We start from the raw sequence: 23,078 nt of genomic DNA, 5'->3' as shown, positions 1-23,078 counted from the left end.
CTGTTTTTCCAACTGGGCGCTGTTGCACAAAGCGGGATTACTGAGTTAGCCAGATAGCTGAACTGAGAAAAAACCCAGAAGAGTTATTTTTTTACTTCAGTCCATGATCTAGATTTGGGGAGGGGGGGGGTGGAATTGGTTTTACTCAAGACCCCTGGCATTAATTACATACCTTTATATTTACACTGCCTGACATTTTAGCAGAATTTCCTGATGCACGAATGATTCCCACAGACTGTTTGCGTGCCCCTATATGAAACGTTTTACTGTACTACTGCAATCTCCGAGTGAGCCAGCGCAGGTGCACGCAGGCAGTTAGCTCATGTAGCCGGGGTAATCGGTGGAAACAAAAACATACGCACACGCCGGCTCGCCTAATCCACCTGAATACCTGCGGTATTCCATCACAACCTCGGCTCAATCCGGTGGCTAAAAATAGGAAATAATCCGGAGCCCCAGTCATGCCCAGGGAATGTTTGGAGAGATCTGAAGCGGCGTGGAAAGCGACGACATTCGCGGAACAATAGCGCATTCTGCAGGGGTTTGGGCCGCTGCTAATCTGCGCAGATCTGGTGTGGCGTACAGGCTAAGAGGAGACCCGTGGCTGCTGCGGGCTACTCTCAGGGTGCAGGCCAGCCCAGCACTGGCTTCACCTCCCCTCCAATCACTTTTCACATGTATCTTTAAACTTCACACGCTTGTAGCCGTACTAATGATTATAATGTATGTGTATAGCATGGTCGTGTTTGTAACAGCGCTGGTTGAGGAGATAGTGGTTTATTTCTGTTGGCTTTAGAGTACAGTGATTTTAACCTGGCATACTAATGATTATAATGTATGTGTATAGCATGGATTGCAGAACAAAGTGTTTCTACATTGCTCATTTGGACATGTGATTTTATGAGCTCGTCTTATTCCTACGCCAGTTTAGCTTCTGACTGGATCTCTTCCGATTGGACTGTCGACATCCTTGTGCAGTCAAATCATTAAAGTCTCCACTGATCTCTCTTCATCAGGGGTATGTTCAGCATGAAGCATTTATCTGCCTTTTGCTACATTTTTACTTGGAGCACCGTAAGTTGCCTCTAAACCAGAGGCGTACATTCTGGGTGCTGGTTTTTATTCGAACCAATTAGCTTAGGTTTAGTCATCTGACAGCGCTATGAACAAGGCTGTTCACTCCTCTACACGGTAAAATCTTTTGGATACGCTTGCAGTCTGCAGCTGTAGTAGTTCCTCATACAAATGTCAGCTCACGATATAACTGTGCTAATGAAACAATTAAAAACAGAAGTCTGAACAAAAGCTTGTAACGGACTGGGCCCTGCTCTGAACCGTTTGGTAAACTTCATAACCGCAGTTGAGATAGGTGCGCTCCGGCTTAGCGGGCGGGGCTAGTGAGGTGTAACCAGAAACAGAGAGAGAAGGTATTAAAGCGATGATGTCATACCCCACACAATCACCCCAGCCCCCGCCGCGGAGCTCCGGCTCGGCAGCCTCTCCATTCTCTCCAAGGCGTGGCCGCTAATCCTTCCTGCCGCTTCCCGACTCTTAATTGGGGAGCGTTCAGGTCTCCACCCATGGCCCCATCCCGCCCCCGCCCCCAGCCGGGCTCTGGTGTCAGGGAGGCAGGGACGTGGGTGGCTTCACGCAGGTGTGACGCTGTGGAAAAGTCCAGTCTGCACCCTGTCCCGAGGGCAGAACGTTTTCACTCAGCATTCTAACAGGTGTCCCACAGCCTACTCCCCTCAGCCTACGGCTCTCACCGCACGTACACCCTCAGTGCATGTACGCCCTCACCGCATATATGCCCTCACTGCACAGTGCATGTACGCCCTCACCACATATATGCCCTCACTGCACAGTGCATGTACGCCCTCACCGCATATATGCCCTCAGCACACATAGGCTACGCCTTCAGCCTATGAGCGGGTCTAGGGTTTCAGAGCACACACCTCACAGTGTACCTGCCCGAGAGCACACACCTCACAGTGTACCTGCCTGAGAGCACACACCTCACAGTGTACCTGCCCGAGAGCACACACCTCAGAACACACACCTCACAGTGTACCTGCCTCAGAACACACACCTCACAGTGTACCTGCCTCAGAACACACACCTCAGAACACACACCTCACAGCGTACCTGCCCCAGAGTGTGCACCTGTTTGAGCACACTCAGCTTCAGACCTACAGTGTCAGTCAGTGGCATTGGGCAGGTACCCTGGAATGCTCTTGACCCTGAGATCGGTGGAGTTTTTTCCAAAGGCCTCAGGGCTCGCAATCTCAATGTCACTACCCTCATTGAACAAAGGGTAAATAAATGAAATAAACATTTTTCCAGATTCAACAAAATGTGTGACGAATTCCAGGTCTGCTGCTGGCCAGTGCTGCAAGTGTTACCTATGCAGAATGTAAAGGGTCAGTTATCATAATACAATGTACAATTCATATTTACATAAATACTGTAAATGTGTAAAATGCTAAGCCTGTATGTGCCATTCAAAGAATTGAGTGAACAGGAAAAAATAAATGATGAACCCAACTTTAGAAAGCAAACAGGCCTCTCCCTCAGAGAACATGGAGAGCTGAAAATACTGCTATATATTATCAATAATCATTTGTAATCATTTGTTTGGGCAAAGTGTCTGTAACTATGAAACTGTAAGTGAACAAAAGTTGATCCAACCACACAGTTCATGCTATTATATAAATGTTAATGCATTATTGTTATTTATTTGCATTCATTTCAGATTCAGAATAATAGAGAGAACATGGCACATGAATGTGTTTTGCTTTCCTTTCTGTAACTCATCAGTAATACCTTCTTTGGCAGATCGACACCAGCTTTCAAACGCTTTCAAAAATGGTCTGGGACAGAAACTTTGGCTTTTTGGCCACACGCACCAGCGTTGGGTTTGGTTCCCACCAGGAAGTCCAAATTCAGCCACAAATTGATCTTTCAGCGAGCCAATGGTCCCAGGCATACCTCAAAATCAACCATGAATCATTTACAGGAAAGAACGCTGAAGGTTCTGGAATGGCCGACACAGTCCCCAGACTTGAATATTTTTTAAAATCCGTGCAGTGCATGATAATAACCCCGCAAGAATTTCTGTTTCAGAAGAGTTCAGAAGGAAGAGTGAGTGAATCAAAAATTCCTCGAGCGAGAATGTAAACGCTTAGCTAGCCACAGGAAATGTTTGGTAGCTGTTACAGATTTGCCGAAGTAGGTGTTACTGAGGGTTCCCATACATTTGCACATGTGCCATATTCACTTCAGTTTCTGATTTTGTCTTATTTTGCAATAAATACAAATAGCATCATGAATTCAAATTTGCAGAAAGATGCCGTGTTTATTTTCAAACTTTTTAAACTGCTGTTCACCAAGAGCTTTTAACACTTTGACCAGGGGGTATCCCAACTTTCTTCTTCTGTTTTATTTCAATATATTGCCAACGGGCACAGCAGAGCTGATTTTTAATTTTTGTTCGTAGTATTTGCTGTTTTCTATTTTCATAAAAAGGAAAAGCATTTTCTTACATTGTGCACATACTGTACGGGTGGCTTTAAAGAGTGATTTTCAAGAAAGGGAAGCAGAGAAAACGGGCCACCCCTCATTAGAGATCAGAAGAGGCTATTGTGTGTCCCTGAACTGAAGAAACAAATGAACGGGGTTAAAAATAGCAGATGAAAGGGATGGTGGCTGATTGGCCTAGTCTGAACTTGTGGGTAACTGGAATGTGCAAACCTCCCTGTCTGTTCTACGGCTCTCACTCTGCTGGGGTGGCCTGAGGTGAGCTCTGTGTGGGGGAACACACGGATGTATACAGTATATCTACTGCACACACACACACACACACACACACTCACACTCATACACGCATATACACACACACACATACACACACTCATACACACACACACACACTCATACACACATATACACACACATACATACATATACACACACTCATACACACATATACACACACTCATACACACATACACACACTCATACACACATATACACACACTCATACACACTCATACACACATATGCACACACACATACACACACTCATACACACATATACACACACACACATACACACACTCATACACACTCATACACACATATACACACACTCATACACACATATACACACACACACAGGCATACACCCACACACACACACACACACACATACATACACATACACACTCACACACACATATACACACTCACACGCACATATACACACACATGCAAGCACGCACACATGCATACACCCACACACACACAAACACACATATACACATGCACGCAAGCACACATGCACACACACATACACACACTCACGCACACACATACACACACATGCAGGCATGCACACACACACATACAGACAAACACACACACGTACACACATACACACACACACACACACACATACATACAGTCTCTATGTAATGTAGTTGTATGCATCCAATCTCAGTCAGTGGGTGAAACAGCCCCAGTGCTCAGATCCTTCTTCTTTTTACACAAGTTTACCCCGAGTCGTAAATCTCAAACACACGTCCATGTGCCCTCTAATCAGCACCCAGAATAAAGCAGGTGCTCCGTGGGGAGGATTTCCCCCGCACTCGGAGGCTGTCCGTCACCGGGCCTCTGGAGCTTCCCCTCAGTTCTGTCCGGATGTCCAGGCTCATTAGGGTCGGAGGGGGGAGGGGCCCTCCACACCTGCACCCTCACTTCCTCCACCCCTCCCCCGGGGGTCTCAGCACAGGGCCGGCCGCTGCAGGGGCCGCGCTCCCAGCCCTGCCATTCTGCAGCCCAGAGCCAGCGTGCATGGACCTGCCACAGAGCAGCCCTGATCTGCAGGTGTTTCACTAGCGCTAAGGTGTGTGTCTGTGTGTGTGTGTGTGTGTGTGTGTGTGTGAGAGAGAGAGAGAGAGAGAGAGAGAGAGAGAGAGAGAAGGAGTGAGTGTGTGTCTGTGTGTGTGTGTGTGAGAGAGAGAGAGAGAGAGAGAGAGAGAGAGAGAGAGACAATGTGTGAGTGTGTGTGTGTGAGAGAGAGAGAGATAATGTGTGAGTGTGTGTGTGTGTGTGTGTGTGAGAGAGAGAGAGAGATCATGTGTGAGTGTGTGTGTGTGAGAGAGATAATGAGTGTGTGTCTGTGTGTGTGTGTGTGTGTGAGAGAGAGAGAGAGAGAGAGAGACAATGTGTGAGTGTGTGTGTGTGTGAGAGAGAGAGAGATAATGTGTGAGTGTGTGTGTGTGTGTGTGTGAGAGAGAGAGAGAGAGAGAGAGATCATGTGTGAGTGTGTGTGTGTGAGAGAGAGATAATGAGTGAGTGTGTGTATGTGTGTGTGTGTGTGTGTGTGTGTCTGTGAGAGAGAGAGAGAGAGAGAGATAATGTGTGAGTGTGTGTGTGTGTGAGAGAGAGATAATCAGTGAGTGTGTGTCTGTGTGTGTGTGTGAGAGAGAGAGAGAGAGAGAGGGAGAGAGAGAGAGAGAGAGAGTGTGTGTGCGTGTGAGTGTGTGTGTGTGTGTGTGTGTGTGTGTGTGTGTGTGTGTGTGTGTGTGTTTGTGTGTGCACACATCCCTGGTCCTCATATAGACTTTATCTCTCACTTTTATGTTTTATTATCGCTTTTATACTCTCTCCACCACCAAATTACATACAGTGCTTTACAATAGTAGTCAATCCCTACAATTCTACTGACCTGAGGAATGTTCTTACTACTGGACACACATTCAGCCCAAGCCTTTAGTTTTATGTTCTATGAAATCACAGATCTTATAAACAGACATATAATTTCCCAGGGTTAAATATAAGTTTTGCTGTGTGGAAATGTTTTTTATTTATTTTTTATTCATGGACCGTCAAACTGTATTGTGAACAGCTGATTGCATAACTGGGTGTATTATGTATTATCTATTTTTTATTGCTACTACACTCCTAAATTAATCTTAATGAAATATTTAGCTAAAACTACAAAACCTGTAAAAATGATTGGTACATTCAGCTAAATGTTTGTGCTTTAACGAAATGCTCAATGCATTTCATGAAATGTTCATACATTCACACAACCAAACATTTTTTGCAAGGTCAGAATCTGTGATAAAACCGGCGGATCTTGCAGTTAAGGGTTTAAACTTCTCAAACATGAAAAGTTGGGAACGCCAACTGAAGTGTAGCCGAAGAGCGCCCTCTGCCTGTCAGAATCGGTCAGGTCACCACACAGCTGTGCACGGAGTAGTGGAACTCAGTGCCATGGAGAGCTGTGTGTTTGCTGGGACATGTTCAATCTGAAAATGTTTTGCTACGGTTTCTGTGTGGAACAATATGTTTCCTCCCGACAATGTGCAATGTTTTGGAACAGGTTTTGAGGTATGTTTGTTCCCATTTGGTGGGTGTGTTGGGGGTGCAGCCCGAAGCAATAATGACGTAAGCTTATGCTTTAAAGCCCGTTGAAGGACTTCTCTTTTTTCTTTCTTTTTTGTTCTTTTTTTTTACATTCATACACACACTCACACACCGACGGCGACTGGCCACCATGCAAGGCGCCGACCAGCTCGTCAGGAGCATTTGGGGGTTAGGTGTCTTGCTCAGGGACACTTCGACACAGCCCAGGCGGGGGATCGGACCGGCAATCCTCCGACTGCCATTGAAGGACTTCTCAGACGGCGTAGGCGCAACCCGTGCTACGTCAGTCAGTCCGCCCACGGTTTGCAACACGATGTTCAAACGCGCCACTGTTTGTTTAGATAAACGTTGCTACGTTAGGAAGGGATTTACAATGGTCTTGTAGTATGTTTTAATACAAAAATCGTATTTATTGTACCTTTAATTAGCCCAATAATTTGGTCTGTCTTTTATAGCCACATTCTGTGATATAAAGAGCAGCTGATAAATGTTCTTGTCTCGTAGCATTTTATTATGGTCCAACTGATGGGTGAATCGGTCACGGTGCATATGGCTAATTAACTGATTGAGCCAGGGTAACTGGTGACTGCAAAATCCTCCATACGCACTGGCCTGCCAGGACAAGAGTTGTCAATCCCTACCTTATACATAGGCACAATTACTGTACAGTGCAATGAAAGAAACAAGGAATAAACAGGAAATTACATAAAATGTAGTTTTATTGTCTTTGAAATAGCTTGTATGTTTGTGGTACAGAATGCAATGCATCATACATTTATACAGTGAAAAATACAAACATTTTTACAGGTAGGCATATCACGATACACAATATGGAAATAACTATAAACAGCATAACATGAACAATACTCATAAATAAACAGATGGCCAGAACATGGTCATTGTTTTAATAAAATCTTTCCAGGCATGCACAGTGACACGCAGAGATGCCAAGAAGACTGCATTTCTGAAAACGCAACAGAGATGACATTACTTTCAGAGGCCTTTGAGGAAGTTTCCTTTCAAATCTCGACACAAAAGAGGACAAATATGTTATAAAACTGTTTAACACTGTAATACACAATAATGGCATTATGATAACAGGGAAATACTTGAGACCATACAGCATTTAATTGAGCAAACAAATATGATACATACGTATGTGAATGTTTAATTGTGCATGGCTCGCCTATATGAATATATACCTTATGTAGATATGCTATATAAACAACATGTACTGTGTAATGTACTGTAATTATAAAATATATTAAGATTTTGTAAAAATGTAAAAAATAGTTGTCATGTAAATACAAAAATATTCCTGACAATAAGTATCCATACACATATAATATACTCTCTAAATGCATTATGTGACAGTATGCATGCTTTCACACACATTTCCACAGAACATTTGAAAAGCATAATAAAATAAAATGTTTTGTATTATCCTTTGTAGCACAAACGGCACATACAAAAAAATGACATAATCAATCAAAAAAGGCGCATTGACTTTCATAAGATATTTACACAATGCAGCTTTCACACACACACACACACACACACACACACACACACACACACACACACACACACACACAATTTTGAAGTGAACTAAATAGAAACAGCATTTAATACCACATAAATTTAATACAGTCATATTTTACAAGGCCTGAAAGCAACATGCTCAGTGTACAATGCGAAGCCTTCAAAATATTAAGGCATACAAAACACTTAAAATAGCATATACTATTTAGTTCATAATTCATTTTAAATGGAGCATAAATATGAATGAAAACCATGAAATCATGACTACGCATCTCACCTGATTAAATGTAGGCTGTTCACTGAACCTATCTCTATATAAGGGATAGTTCAGTGCCATGGGCAGGCAACAGGCACTTTTTAGGCCAGTTTTGGCAGATTTGACTTTTACTGCAGGCCGAACTGTGTTTTAAGTGCACAGAATACGATGACGTTTCAATAAACTAAGATGATGGCACCGGAAGTCAATGTTTTTTCTTTTGAAATTTGAAGAAAAAGGCATATTTGACGTAACCTTACATTCTCTCACCACCAATGATTTTGTGGCGACGACAGAATTGACGTTGTCCAAATCACCGTTGTGGTGTACAACGGGTCTTTTTTCGCCGGCATTGTCGCGGTACAGTCACGATGCGCCGCATTGCTTTGCAGAGGCTCCGGTCCGACTCAGCTGCAGTTGCAGTTCACACCAGCAGGGGGCAGGAGGGGTCTACTTGGTCTTATGGGAGCCGATCATCACCTTGGAGACGAAGTTGACGATGGCGCTGGCCGGCTGCTCGGGGTCGTGTTCGGCGAAGAGATGGCACACGTTCTCCATGCCGCTGCCGGACTTGCGTGCCACGAAGCCGAAAATCCTGGAGCGGAGTGAACACCAGCGATCAATAAAACGCAAATGCCAATGCTACTATTTACAGTTCGGCTATTTATCACAAGCGACCAATAAAACGCAAATGCTAATGCTGCTATTTACAGTTGGGGATAATATAGGTAAGTAGATAAAGTAAGGTAGTTAGGTTAGAGTAGAAAAAAAGGCAATGATGAAAGAGAGATTTGAACATACAGAGTAAATGTTTTGATCAAGCGATCAAGATATCTAATTATTCATCTTCCGAGTGAAAATGTAGACTTACTTTGCTGAGGAGATGCTATTTCGCCTCCATCTAATTGAGAAAACAAGGACATTGTTATTTACAGTTTGTTATATGACACAATTTGTTATATGAGGCTTCTGCTTAGTCAATCCCCAGTTCTCTTTCCTCTCAAAGTGATTTACTACTGCACATTACTACGATAGCTGGGCTCAATACGTACAGAAAAAGAACAGTCTATGTACAGAAAAAGAGAACTGAGGACTAAATATGTTTCAGCTGTTATATCTCAGTTATTTAATGTTTGAAGTTTCACTTACTTCCTGTCTTGAGGGTCCAAAGCGCAGAATATGACGGTGCTGACAGCGTAGTGTCTTCGGAAGAACAGCCTGTAAAGAGGGAACTGATCAGAGTGCTGATCTGGGATCAGTTTGGCCATTCGGGTGACAAGGGATAGGGATATAATATATACAGGAGAAACCTGATCCTAGTTCACTCTTACTTTGAAATGAATATAGGCGAGGAGGAGATAATTCAACCGAATCGCAAAAAGCTCTGTCCTTTATTTTACGGAACATATTTAAGCAAAGACTTCCTTCCATTTGGGAACCAGCACACCAGTCATTTCTGCAAATTCTGTACCATTTTAAAAGAATGATTACTGCCAATAATCAAAACAAATTCTCCTTTCATAAGATTCTATTTCTGTTTTCTGATGGATGTTGAAAATGATCAGGGATGTGCAGGAGTATTTAAATATATCTGCCTGTTAAATTTTCCGCAGACTGGATACATATCAATGCGTGTAATTGGGCAATGTGAGTAATTTCCGGTGAACACAGGCTTACTTCCTCTGGTTGTCGGTGAGGGTGATCCCCTGTGCTGACACTTTGAAGTGCACCACTGTGGAGATTGGAGGCGGGTCCATGTTCAGGGTCATGCTGGTGGCCTTCTGAATGGCCTGGTGGCCTGTCAGTGACTCCATCTCCAGGGAGCCCAGGAACCACACGTTACAGGCTAAACAAAGGGAGGGGTGACGAGCCTTACAAACAGACCTTTTACCAGGGAACTGCATCACAAACCAGGAGTCCTGAGCTAGCTGGATAAGTCACCCAGTAAAACTGAGAACCCTTCCAAAGCTGGAACATGGACAGCTGTTCCGGGTTTTACTCTGTGAGTGCTACTCAACTCGTCTGAAACCACCTGTTTTCACTAATTAGCTTATTATCTGAACAAAGCAGGTGAAATAATTAGTGAAATCAGGTGGTATAGCACACGGTAGGAGCAAATACCTGCAGACACTGCGACTCGCAGGATGTGGAGTTGAGTAGCGGTGATGTATGGTAATACCTGTCATCTCAGAAGCAAGCAGTATCACATTGTCTTATTGGCAACATTGGCTCCTCACTGTTTCTTACTGGTAGTCATGGTTTTATGACTCTCGTGACATGACACGGCAGAAAGAGGTAGTGTGTGTAAGTCACTGGGTGAAAGTGTTTGCTGAATGAGTGTAATGTGTTTTGGGGGCTGGGGCGGGGCGTACCGGCTCCCTGCTTCAGGAGCTCAGCAGCAGAGTTGGAGATGGTTGGAGGAGGGGTCTCTCTCAAGTCCTCCAGGGGATCTGAGCAGCAGGAGAGAAAAGCGCACTGAGAAACAGGGGCTTACTAGGAGCACAGGGGTTAGGGGACCTGTACAGCATTTAGCTTCAGTAAATACTGTATAAATAGATATTGTATAAACATTTAATCTGGGTAAATTAATCTGGATGAGAACATCTGCTGAGGTGTGGGAGTTCACCACTCTAATTTTGCTCAAACTTTGTGTAAATGCTATATATTAGCAATAAAGAACATCCAAAACATAACGTCATTGGATTTTTCGTTCCAGAGATATTGGCTCTTAAAGTGGGGGGGTGGTACCCAAAAAGTCACTTGCGAGTGCAACTTGGGGTTTGTGTCGATTTTGGAGCATCATATCTTTGGCATTAAAGCAGGGAAAAACCTAAAAACCACAATTTTCTGCCTAGTTTCAGATTATGAACCCGTTTTCATAATACTGCTTAGGAAAAAGTTATGGTCATTCATAAATGGTAAATCGTGCCACTTGGCAATTTTATATATTTGATGGCTTACTACAACAGCACCACTTAGTGTATGACTTCCAAACTTCTATGATGAGTTCATATTTCGGTTATGAAAATGAAGTCAAATAGAGAATTTATTCAAAAATTATATAATGCCAAATTTGGGTCCGGTCAGACAATGACAAAGTGTTGCAAATTCAACCTAGTAGTTGGCAAGGTATAAGGTTTGTATATTTCAAAAGGTATAATTGGCCTACTTATGTCCGAAAATTGAGTTGTTACTGCTATGTCTTGGCATGTTTTGATAATTACAAAGAGACAGAAACCCCAATTTCCACCTGCAAGTACCACCAGGACATTCAGGCACCACCCCGCCCCTGTTTTAAGAGCCAATATCTCTAGAGACTTACGAATCCAATGAGGCAAATTACTTGGATGTTCTTTATTGAAAAACATTTACACAAAGTTTGAGCTAAATTGGAGTGGTGAACTCTCACACCTGATTTTTCACGGAATGATGGTGGTGGTGTTGATGATGATGATGATAGTGATGGTGGAGATGATGACAGTAATGATGATGGTGATGAGGTCATCACAGGTGGTGTTGTTACCTGTACTTGGTATGATGAGCTTGCAGGGCAGGGCTAGGGGAGTGATTGAATGCTGACAAACCAAGGCTGTGAGGCTGCCTGCAAAACACACACACACACACACGCACATGCACACGCACACGCACACACACACACACACACACACACACACAGTGATTCACTTTATCTTATAGACAAATAAACAAACAGATATGTACAGTAATATACAGCAAAACATGGACACAGCTGAAGGTACATGACTATAAATGTTTTTATAACATTTTGACAAAAGCAATGCTATAGAGAAGCATTTAAGAGAATATTTACTATACATTCATGCATTCCATATATTAATTATTTAACCATAAAACCAACATCAATGCATTCTACTAAATGTATTTCAACTTGAAAAAGTGTTTTCCACTGTTCTAGCTTGACAGGGTAAACAGTACATGTCCTGTCCACAAGGGGGCCACCTTCCACACCAGTGTGGCAACACAGTCCACCTGAGATTCCTTTTGATACAGCACTATAATGTACCTCCACCCTGGTGTGAGCAAACAGTTTGACTACTGAAGTAAGTGCTAAAATCCCCCTTCAACACATACCACATGACACACACACACACACACACACACAAACACACGCAAACACAAACACACACACACACAAATGCAAACACACACACACTTACCGAAGTAGGGCTCATTGGGACAGCCCTTCAGCCTCACTCCTTTAGGTGTGCACTCAATCAGGAAGTGTCTAACCAGCTCGTTGGACAGGTCTCCACCTATCAGAGACAAGCAAGGGCGAGACGCACAATAGGAGCACAATATTATGGGTCACTGAAGAGACATCAACCACAGCATTCCTGACCTTTCCCAAATCCCTATGCATGCTGTCTGCCTAAGAACAGTCTGCTAAATTAAGAAAAACACACCCAGGAGGGGAAGCACACATAGGGATTTGTATGTTCAGGCCATTTCCACGTTCATAGGGGATATTATAGCATTGTCTTTGTGCCTTCACAAAATGACTCAGACGTGCCCCGGGTAGGTGAGCCAAAGGTTACCCTCCCAGGACAAAGGGGGCGCTATCAGTTTTCGCTCAGTACTATCAAGTCCTCCAATTCTCTGCTGACACATTGGAGACACAGACATAGGGTGATCAGACATCCCGTTTTTTTAAGGCTCTGCTCTAATTTCCCTTGCTGCGGTCTCTCATTGCGTTATGCACAGGGTACTGCAGGGAATCTGGTCACCCTACACAGAGAGAACAGTCACTGAAAACTTGAGCCCCCCTCCAGGAGAGTCACCCACCTTTCCTGCTCTGCTGGAGAACAGAGGGGGGAGGCGTGGCCACCTTCATGGCCAGTCCGTAGGCCCCCCGGAACGAGTGACTGTCCCTAACGATGAACGAGCCTGGCTCTCTGTCCTTCAGGACCGCGATCGCTGGGGAGAGACCGGAGTCTATGTGAGTATACTGTCCTCTGTCCTCTCCAAAGGCCTTCAGCCAAGTTTGAAAGAGATGTAGAGCCTTTCCAGTAATGTCATTTCCACTGGTGAATCTTCAAAGTTAATATTGGTAACTAACATCAAAATGGCATATGACATGAGATATAGTATCAACAATATTGATTGTAGAAGACTATTCTATCTGATACTGCAGTTAAACCACTTATTGTAATAAAGTAATCTGTGGAAAGATCCACAGTATTATTTACCCTGGTCTCTTGAGATTTCTGGCTTGTACCAAAACTTTGAGGTGTCCTGCACAAATTTCACTGTTGCCTGCCTGCCATCAAGCAGATCTGGAACAGATTAAAAGCAAAATTACATCAATCTCCTCCATTCACACAAATATTTCCCAAAAAAGTTATAGAAGATATAAAACATATTTAGAGGATGGCAACCAACAAATCCTCAGAATAATTAAAAGGTTTTGCTGTCTATAGCAGAGAGCAGTGATCGGTTAGAATAAGTGAGTCACTGCTATTATAAGATGGCTCCACCCTTTTTGATTTCGTGAAAGCAGCTTTTGGTTTCTCTTCCATCCCTAGGGTTAAAGACCAGCAGGTCCAGGAGAAGACCAGAAGGTCCAGGTAAAAGACCAGCAGGTCCATGTTAAAGACCAGCAGGTCCATGTTAAAGACCAGCAGGTCCAGGAGAAGACCAGAAGGTCCAGGTAAAAGACCAGCAGGTCCAGGTAGAAGATCAGCAGGTCCAGGTAAAAGACCAGCAGGTCCAGGTTAAAGACCAGCAGGTCCAGGAGAAGACCAGCAGGTCCAGGTTAAAGACCAGCAGGTCCAGGTTAAAGACCAACAGGTCCAGGTAAAAGACCGGCAGGTCCAGGTTAAAGACCAGCAGGTCCAGGTAAAAGACCAGCAGGTCCAGGTTAAAGACCAGCAGGTCCAGGTAAAAGACCAGCAGGTCCAGGAGAAGACCAGCAGGTCTAGGTAAAAGACCAGCAGGTCCAGGAGAAGACCAGCAGGTCCAGGTAAAAGACCAGCAGGTCCAGGAGAAGACCAGAAGGTCCAGGAGCAGGCGGCAGGGCCGTACCTAGGATGGGCGAGGGGGTGTCGGTGGCGCGGGTGGAGGCCTCAGACAGGTTGGGGAAGGGCAGGCTGGTGGTGCTCCCGCTGTGGGGGCTGGAGAACCCGCTGAGACAGGGGGACACGGACCGCAGCGACCGCTCCCCCTCCGAGACCCTGCGCTTCTCCGGCAGGGGGGGCCCCACCTGCAGCAGGAGCCCCTGCACCGGGGCAGCGTCCCCCTGGCACCCGTCCCGATCCTCCAGCCCGAACCAGCCGCCCCTCTGCGGCCCTCTGGGGGGGCTGTTGCCCAGGCGGACCGGGTATGACTGCGGGGGTGACTGGGAGGACTGGCGGCTGAGGGGCGTGTTCCAGGACTGTCCTGAAGAGAAGCTGCCACACACAGGGAGAGGGCCGTCCAATCAGATACCTCAACACATACACACACACACACACACACACACACACGCACACACAGGGAGAGGGCCGTCCAATCAGATACCTCAACACACACACACAAACACACGCACACACAGGGAGAGGGCCGTCCAATCAGATACCTCAACACACACACACACACACACACACACGCACACACACAACAGGGAGAGGGCCGTCCAATCAGATACTTCAACACACACACACACACGCACACACAGGGAGAGGGCCATCCAATCAGATACCTCAACACCCACACACACACTCACGCACACACAGGGAGAGGGCCGTCCAATCAGATACCTCAACACACACACACACACACACACACACACACACAACAGGGAGAGGGCCGTCCAATCAGATACCTCAACACACACACACACACACACACGCACACACACAACAGGGAGAGGGCCGTCCAATCAGATACTTCAACACACACACACACACGCACACACAGGGAGAGGGCCGTCCAATCAGATACTTCAACACACACACACACACGCACACACAGGGAGAGGGCCATTCAATCAGATACCTCAACACACACACACACACACACACACACACAGGGAGAGGGCCGTCCAATCAGATACCTCAACACACACACACACACACACACACACACACAGGGAGAGGGCCATCCAATCAGATACCTCAACACACACACCCCACATCGAACTCTGGTCGAAATGTAACCATCACACCACATTATCATGGGCATTTTAATTACTATTACCACATATATTACAGTAGCTTAATCAGATCCTCCAAAGAAGATTCAGGAACCTCATAACAGGATTTTTAAAACGGGACTACCGGTAGAAAAAGGTTGTGTTTTGGGTAACAGGATGTTACCTCTCTGTCCGTGGGTGGGGACCACTTTGGGACACCATTCCCACTGGTCTCTGACAGGGGGCGGAGTTTATGTTGACTGGCAGACCTGAGGCCAAGGTGATGTGGTTGTTGGTCTCTACACAGCTCCGTGATTCTGTATGAAAACAAATGCAAACAAAAGTTTTCATTTTTGACACAATTACAGGGTTCTATCTCCAGATTGTAATCACGGACCTTTAGATATTCAAGTCCTAAGTCATGAGCGTTGTTTTGTATTGCATTGTATTGCATCAACTTTCTATTTTTTATTATTAACAGCTTAGAAGTTATATTTGCAGATGGTAGTTATCAAGCTTCAGAAAGTTCAAATCCCACAGCTTGTTAACTTTGTCATGTAATGCATTGAATATTTGTTATTTGAAAAAATAATAATAATAAAAACATTTTGGGGGAAAGACAGAACAAACATTCAAATATGAATCCTGCATTTTGACAATGTGAGAAACCTGTGATGACATGAACTCCCAGAGAGAAGTCCATTAGTTCTGTATGTCAGGACAAGAACCTCCATGTGTGTTATATGGGGTGTTAAAACATTAATGCTGGGAGAGAGCTGGGACCACACCACTACCATAACTTTACTGCAACACTGCACAATGACATTCAATGACAGTTTTGTACTAGTGTGGGGCTATACCTGAATATCTCACAGAGAGAGTTAGACAGAGTTAGACGTGAGTTAGACGTGATCACACGGGCGTTTTAGGAAGCAGGACCGTTTCACGCTCATATTCCCTACTACTGAATGAACGCAATGCCATGTAACAGCGTGTAATGCCATGTCATGTGACAGTGTGTAATGCCATGCCATGTGACAGTGTGTAATGCCATGTCATGTGACATAATGTACTGTATTTTTTCCCCACTTCTCCAGCAGCTTCCCATGGTGGATCCCCGGTGGACAGATGAGCCCCCCTGTACAGCACCCCAAAAACCACCTCCGGGGTCTGAACACAGACGACAATGTCTTTCTGCGCCTTGTTTTCTCAAATTCCTGGTAACTTCCCCAAAATTCCCCCGCCCACCCCAGGGCTCAGACAGGAAGCCGTGTATTTAAAGAGCGGGAACAATCCCGCTCTGTTTACCAGCAGCTGCAGCCGCTAATTAAAGACTTTCCCCTGCAGCTCCTGTCTGAGGCTAGCAGGGCTCCCTTCAGCATGTTCCACACACACACACTCCACACACTCCACACACTCCACACACACTCCACACACAGAGCACACACACTCCACACACAGTGCACACACACACTCCACACACACGCCACACATACTCCACACACTCCACACACAGTGCACACACACACTCCACACACACGGCACACATACTCCACACACTCCACACACAGTGCACACACACACTCCACACACACGCCACACATACTCCACACACTCCACACACAGTGCACACACACACTCCACACACACGCCACACATACTCCACACACTCCACACACAGTGCACACACACTCCACACACTCCACACATACTCCACACACTCCACACACAGTGCACACACACACTCCACACACACGCCACACATACTCCACACACTCCACACACAGTGCACACACACTCCACACACTCCACACATACTCCACACACTCCACACACAGTGCACACACACACTCCACACACACGCCACACACACTCCACACACAGTGCACACACACTCCACACACTCCACACATACTCCACACACTCCACACACAGTGCACACACACACTCCACACACACGCCACACACACTCCACACAGTGCACACACAGTGCACACACACTCCACACACTCCACACACACTCTGAATGTGCAGTTTGGTTCTTGGGTAGGATAGTTAGCTTGCACTGGTGATTATCTGTTCTCACAAGTCTGTGTGCAATGTCTGCCACTATTATAATCAGCTGAATGCTCTTGCTTTTTACCTACTTTGTAAGTAGATCTGGATAAGAGAATCTGAAATAAAAAAATAAAGTACTGCAAATGCAGTGGAAGAGATGATTCAGAAAGGAGAGCTGCACATTTTAGAGTACATTTTACTCTGAGAGTTCGCAAGTCCCTGTTGGAAGTGCTGAAATGGGACGAAGAGCTTCCTTAGAGATTGTATCAGAGAGAGCAGGAGAACTGACCTGAACATTTTATAACTGTAGCAGGATGAACCATGGGCACGACCTGAACATTTTATAACTGTAGCAGGATGAACCATGGGCACGACCTGAACACTTCATAACTGTAGCAGGATGAACCATGGGCACGACCTGAACACTTCATAACTGTAGCAGGATGAACCATGGGCACGACCTGAACATTTTATAACTGTAGCAGGATGAACCACGGGCACGACCTGAACATTTCATAACTGCAGCAGGAGGAACCATGGGCACGACCTGAACATTTTATAACTGTAGCATTTTACAGCGCATCTCTCCTCTCCCAGTGGTGAATTTCCTAAACGATGGCCAACTGTCCAATCCGCCCTCTGGTGCTCCTAAAATACCGCGTGCGCGCAACGAGCTCCAGATGGCCCTGCTGGCCCAGCGGTCTGCCAGGGAGAGGCCCTAATGAGCCTGCAGAGGGGGCGGGGGCCCCCGAACGCTGATTACATCAACATGTGGCACAGCTGTGCTAGCTTTCCCGCACTGCTTCACACTCCCAACCCCCATAAAAGCCATTTTGAAGACAAAAAATACATTTAGGCATGTACCCGCACGCACACATATAATAACAGAACAGAAACACTCACCCACACTCACTGTACTCAGCCTTAACACCCGCAGAAGCACACTGACACAACACAACAACACGCTCTCTTCGGACGTGAAATGCTAGATTCTGCTGGATCTATGTTTCTGTTTCACCTCCCTTCACCCTCTTTAGCTCATGTGCAACGTGTGTCAAGCCAAGGCGTTTAAACCACCACGTGTCAATTCAGACACACACACACACACACACACACACATATACATACACACATACACTTGGTCAGATTCCTCCACCGACCAAGTCATGCACCATTGGGAATTTGCAACACTTAAAACGGTATTTTGACTAATTATCTTGAAATTATATATTTTATATAATTATAATTAAAGTCATTTTACAGTTTAATGGTGTCCACATGAGGACAGCCTCCATTACACACTTATCTCCACACATGCTGACTGCAATACAACATTAACAACATTGACTTATCAAATCCAAAACCTTTCAAACTGAATGAATAAATGGTTGTACAGTAATAAATGCACTTATTGTGGTCAAATACACATACAGTTTCCAGCTGGTACAGGTACGATTTTCTTTTTTAAACAGTAACGGGACAGCCGAAACAAAGTTGTGTGAGTTTTACATTTCTGAATAAGAGTTACAAACTATTTTCAAAAGACTGTCACATTCAAGCGAACCCTGGCTCCCCCCCGCCATTCTAGCAGAGTCAATGTTTCCAGGCGCATTTCATGTGATTGAAAAAACGCATGAAAGCATCCTGAAAACGTTTTAAATCTGGTCCCCTGTGAGGGTAACGCTATCTCCTGGAGGAAGAGCGTGAGTGAGTCATAAACGAATCCAACGCTGTCGCCAACAAAGAGCGAAAAGTCCAGAACAAAATCCTTTGTGAATGCACATGAAAGACCAACCCAGGGAGGTCAGACAGCTGCTATAACTCACACAAACAAACAAGACACAGCTAAGCACATTTTTTCCTTTCCTAAAAGACCCTGCTGAACTGTACTGTAAACTGTCCTTGTCCTGGATGTAGAAAGCAGCTCAAACAGAAAAACACACACCCAGAGACCTCCCAGGGCCAGCATGGACTGCAGCCTCTGGCCTTTAAGAGAAATAATTTCCTCACACGTCTCTCTGGTGGGGATCACATATCACTGCCTTCTAAGAGAGCTGGGACAGTACACATCTTACAGAAGGTTTTATTCACACACGCACACGTGCATGTACGCACACACACAGTACCACACACACGTGCATGCACACACCCGTGGCCACACACATGCACACACACATCCGCACACGCACACGTGAATGCCCACAAACACAGACGCGCGCACATATGTGCTCACACACACACACACACACGCACACACACACACACACACACACTGCCATGTCATTACCCTCCCATTCCTGCTCCCTGACTGCAGAGGACTGCACATACCCAGAGAAGTGCTCATGATGGAGAATGTTTCAGAAAGCAGCTGGTCAGCAGCCCCACTGGAGACAGTGTCTGAGGCCCTATACATCCTGCAGCCGGCTGCCTAGATACCAGAGCCCTCTCTTTCCCTCTCTCTTCCCCTCCCCTCCTTCCATCCTTAATTCCTCCCTTCCTCCTTTCCTAATTAAGGCCCGGCAGCACACAGCTGTGAACGAGGGCCGTGGCTGGGCGATGATGTCATCAGCGGCGGCAAGCACGGCTCGCTCTCAGGGCCAGGCGGAAAACAGCTCGGCGGCTGTCCCAAACTTAACGGTGCCACTCTAAAGCTTGTCTCCCAGGGGAGCGCGATGGGAGGGTTATAGGAAAGGAGACCCTTACATCAGTGCCGTTAAAGGACGGCTGACCTCCCCACCACTGTCCCAGGTTTGACGGTGTCACTCTACAGCTGTATGGGTTGCGGTGTGAGGAATTATGGGAATGGAGCCAGAAGGTTGCAGACTCAAAGTCCCAAGATGGAGCGCCGTTAAAGGACGGCTCATCTCTCCACCACTGTCCCAGGTTTGGCGGTCTCTGTAGTTCTATGGGTTGTGGTGGATTGGGAACTAGAGACAGAGTGTAGCTGGTTTGAATTCACCAGGACAGAGCACCGCCATCGTCGACATCTCAGAGCGGTGAACCAGAGAGCGCCGGGCGGCTCATCTATTTCAGATGCTGTCAACGCGGGATGCATTCTGGTGCGGTGTGGAGACCAGGCCAGTGCAAGTGTAAGAGGTGAAGAAATTGCCTGAGTCCGAGGGATTTGAACCCCAGCCTCTCACTTGTCCAAATATTTGTTGAACGAACTCGCCTCTAGCCAAGGGCAACAACGTTCTTTTGAATTTGAGGGTTACGTCATCGGGGAGTGTTGTCGAGGTAATCTGCTACCAGCCTTCGCTTTTCACTGCACCATCCGTGCTTACTAGCGAACTAGCTGAGCTAACCATGCTACACTCACCCCCCTTTGACTTCCCCTCCATGTGAAACTCCGCAGCAACCATTTTTATTTTATTCATTTATTTATTTTACTCCCACCCAGATCCGAGTCACGGCACTAATGTAACAGGTGAAGAAATTGCCTGAGTCAGAGGTGGGATTTGAACCCCGGTCTCTCACTCGTCCAAATATTTGTTGAACGAACGCGTTTCCAGTCAGCTAAAGATGAACTTGCCTCTAGCCAAGGGCAACAACGTTCTTTTGAATTTTGAGGGTTACGTCATCGGGGAGTGTTGTCGCGATAACCTGCTACCAGCCTTCGCTTTCAATGCACCATCCTTGCTTACTAGCGAACTAGCTGAGCTAACCATGCTACACAAGCTGTGATTGACAGCTCCGTAGGGGCAGTACAAAGCCTCCACAGCATTTCTCAGGAACAGGGAGAGTCCATTACCATGAATCCAAGTCTCATCATAAAAAATACTGGGAAATATATATAAAAAATAAAATAATAATAATAATATATATGTATTATTATTATTATTTTATTTTTTTAAAGAGTACAGAACAGCAAAATAGTTAAGTTTATGTCCAGCTGAATAAATATAGCACGTAGCAGACAGCATGTAGCATGAGCTTTATTAGCTCATGGTGAGATAATGATAAAGACTGCTCGGCCTGGTGTTGACTCTCCACTCCAGAGTCCCACCCCTTATTCACAGCTCCATTCAGGGAGAATTGCCCATTTTTACTCTGCCCACACAATCATCCTCCTCCAAACAAAATAGTTCTGCCAAAGGTCAAAGGTATAGCACACCTATGACTGCTCCCACACGGATTACACACATTTTCCATGAATATGCTCTGTTATGAGGACTGTTTGCATAGTAACGCAAAAAAAAAACCCCACTCATGGTGACATTTTCATTCAGAATCACAATCCCTTGGACAAGGTGGGTGTTTTGTGCAGCATACTATAGTCACAGAATAAACATTTTCCCAAAGTGAATTTTAAAAATATCTGATTCTGAAATTACCACATTCAAATCACTCTGTGCTAGAGGGGACAGCTAGGACCTCAAACCCACAGCACTCCTATTAGGGTGAGGTCAAATAATGATACGGACTCCCAGTCTTAGCTATGTAATGCATAACCAAGGTTCAAGCCTGTGATTAGCTTATGTTGCATACCGGTATTAACTCTTTGACCAATCGAGCTCTTATGATTCTCAAATATTTATATTTTACAAATGAAATTAACAAGACTGTCCTGTTAAGGTTTTAAAATATAGTGTTGCAGTTTCCTGGTTAAATGTCCTTTGGACTGATGTCACCCTTCTACACTGAGTACCTTACCCCTTACCATTCATTTTGTAAACAGCACTGGACGACTTTAAGCAATCTCTTCTGAAGTCGAGGCTCATAGCCACTCCTATTGCATTCTCTTTCTCTCTCTCTCTCTCTCTCTCTCTCTCTCTCTCTCTCTCTCTCTTTCTTTCTCTCCCATATGGATATTTAGAGTATGAACTGCAGATGCCCTTTGTGCAGGAAATGTCTATATAACCTGGCAAATATCATATTTCTCAAATATATTTTTGGACTGACTGTCGACAGTTCAGAGGTAGCACAATAACTCAGCGAGGCAGGGAGGGAGAATATGTCTGAAAGATAAAAAAAAACCCCCAAAACGTTTTGAGGAGTGACTATGATGAATTATAATCAATGGCTGTTATTTCTGTTATTTTACCGAGGACACAGTGGGCTGCTGTTTGCCTCCCCAGAGGAAACGGTCATCGGATGACTTCCAGATGTGGTCTACAGCCAAACCCGAGGCTCTTTTCCAACTGTAGCATTGAAGGAAAAAATATGTTTTTATCTGCTGTGTAACTCCGCAGGGTATATGCGAGGATGACTCCTTTCTCCATAAACCCGCATTTGTAATGACCAGACACAGTCAAACGGACCAGATCGGGATGGAATCAGCTGTAGGGTGTACACAGCCCGGTTAATAACACACTCACGCATGGGACCAGACACCGGGGTCAGTGGTCGTTTGACACTATAAAACCGCCTGTATTGAAAGAGAGGCCCAGCCATGTTACCATCACCAGAGGAAGTCCAGCTCGAACTGCAGAGAAAGCAGGACGCTAATAGAATAACAGCAAGATTTACACCATGTGTCCAAAAAAGGCATTCTCACCGTGTCTATGGAGTACAGTGCCAGCCATTATTGAAGCCCAGTTTTCAAATAGAAAACATGTTTCCTCTGACCTTACCAATACAATATCGATGAAAGGTATATGTTTTCTCTAGTTATATATTTGGTTCAGAGAGGCATGTTTGGAT

At 45.3% G+C, this 23,078-nt stretch overlaps 1 protein-coding gene across 2 annotated transcripts in view; it reads right to left on the bottom strand.

The window, feature by feature from the left end:
* Positions 1–7,133: 7,133 nt before the first annotated feature.
* Positions 7,134–23,078, bottom strand: part of LOC133137485 (tensin-3-like) — a 49,123-nt gene continuing 33,178 nt past the window's right edge. For both annotated transcript variants that reach the window (XM_061255798.1, XM_061255799.1), the window contains exons 17-27: positions 15,562–15,694; positions 14,291–14,655; positions 13,456–13,542; positions 13,052–13,183; positions 12,427–12,522; positions 11,754–11,831; positions 10,603–10,680; positions 9,908–10,076; positions 9,380–9,448; positions 9,102–9,131; positions 7,134–8,825 (exon numbers count right to left, since the gene is read on the bottom strand). In XM_061255798.1, coding sequence (XP_061111782.1) covers positions 8,681–8,825; positions 9,102–9,131; positions 9,380–9,448; positions 9,908–10,076; positions 10,603–10,680; positions 11,754–11,831; positions 12,427–12,522; positions 13,052–13,183; positions 13,456–13,542; positions 14,291–14,655; positions 15,562–15,694 — 1,382 coding nt within the window. In that variant the 3' untranslated portion in view covers positions 7,134–8,680. The remainder of the gene's footprint in view (positions 8,826–9,101; positions 9,132–9,379; positions 9,449–9,907; positions 10,077–10,602; positions 10,681–11,753; positions 11,832–12,426; positions 12,523–13,051; positions 13,184–13,455; positions 13,543–14,290; positions 14,656–15,561; positions 15,695–23,078) is intronic.

This window comes from Conger conger, chromosome 9 (genome assembly GCF_963514075.1).
Source record: "Conger conger chromosome 9, fConCon1.1, whole genome shotgun sequence".
In the NCBI taxonomy this organism is placed as follows: Eukaryota; Metazoa; Chordata; class Actinopteri; order Anguilliformes; family Congridae; genus Conger; species Conger conger.
This window is presented reverse-complemented; position numbering and strand designations above follow the sequence as displayed.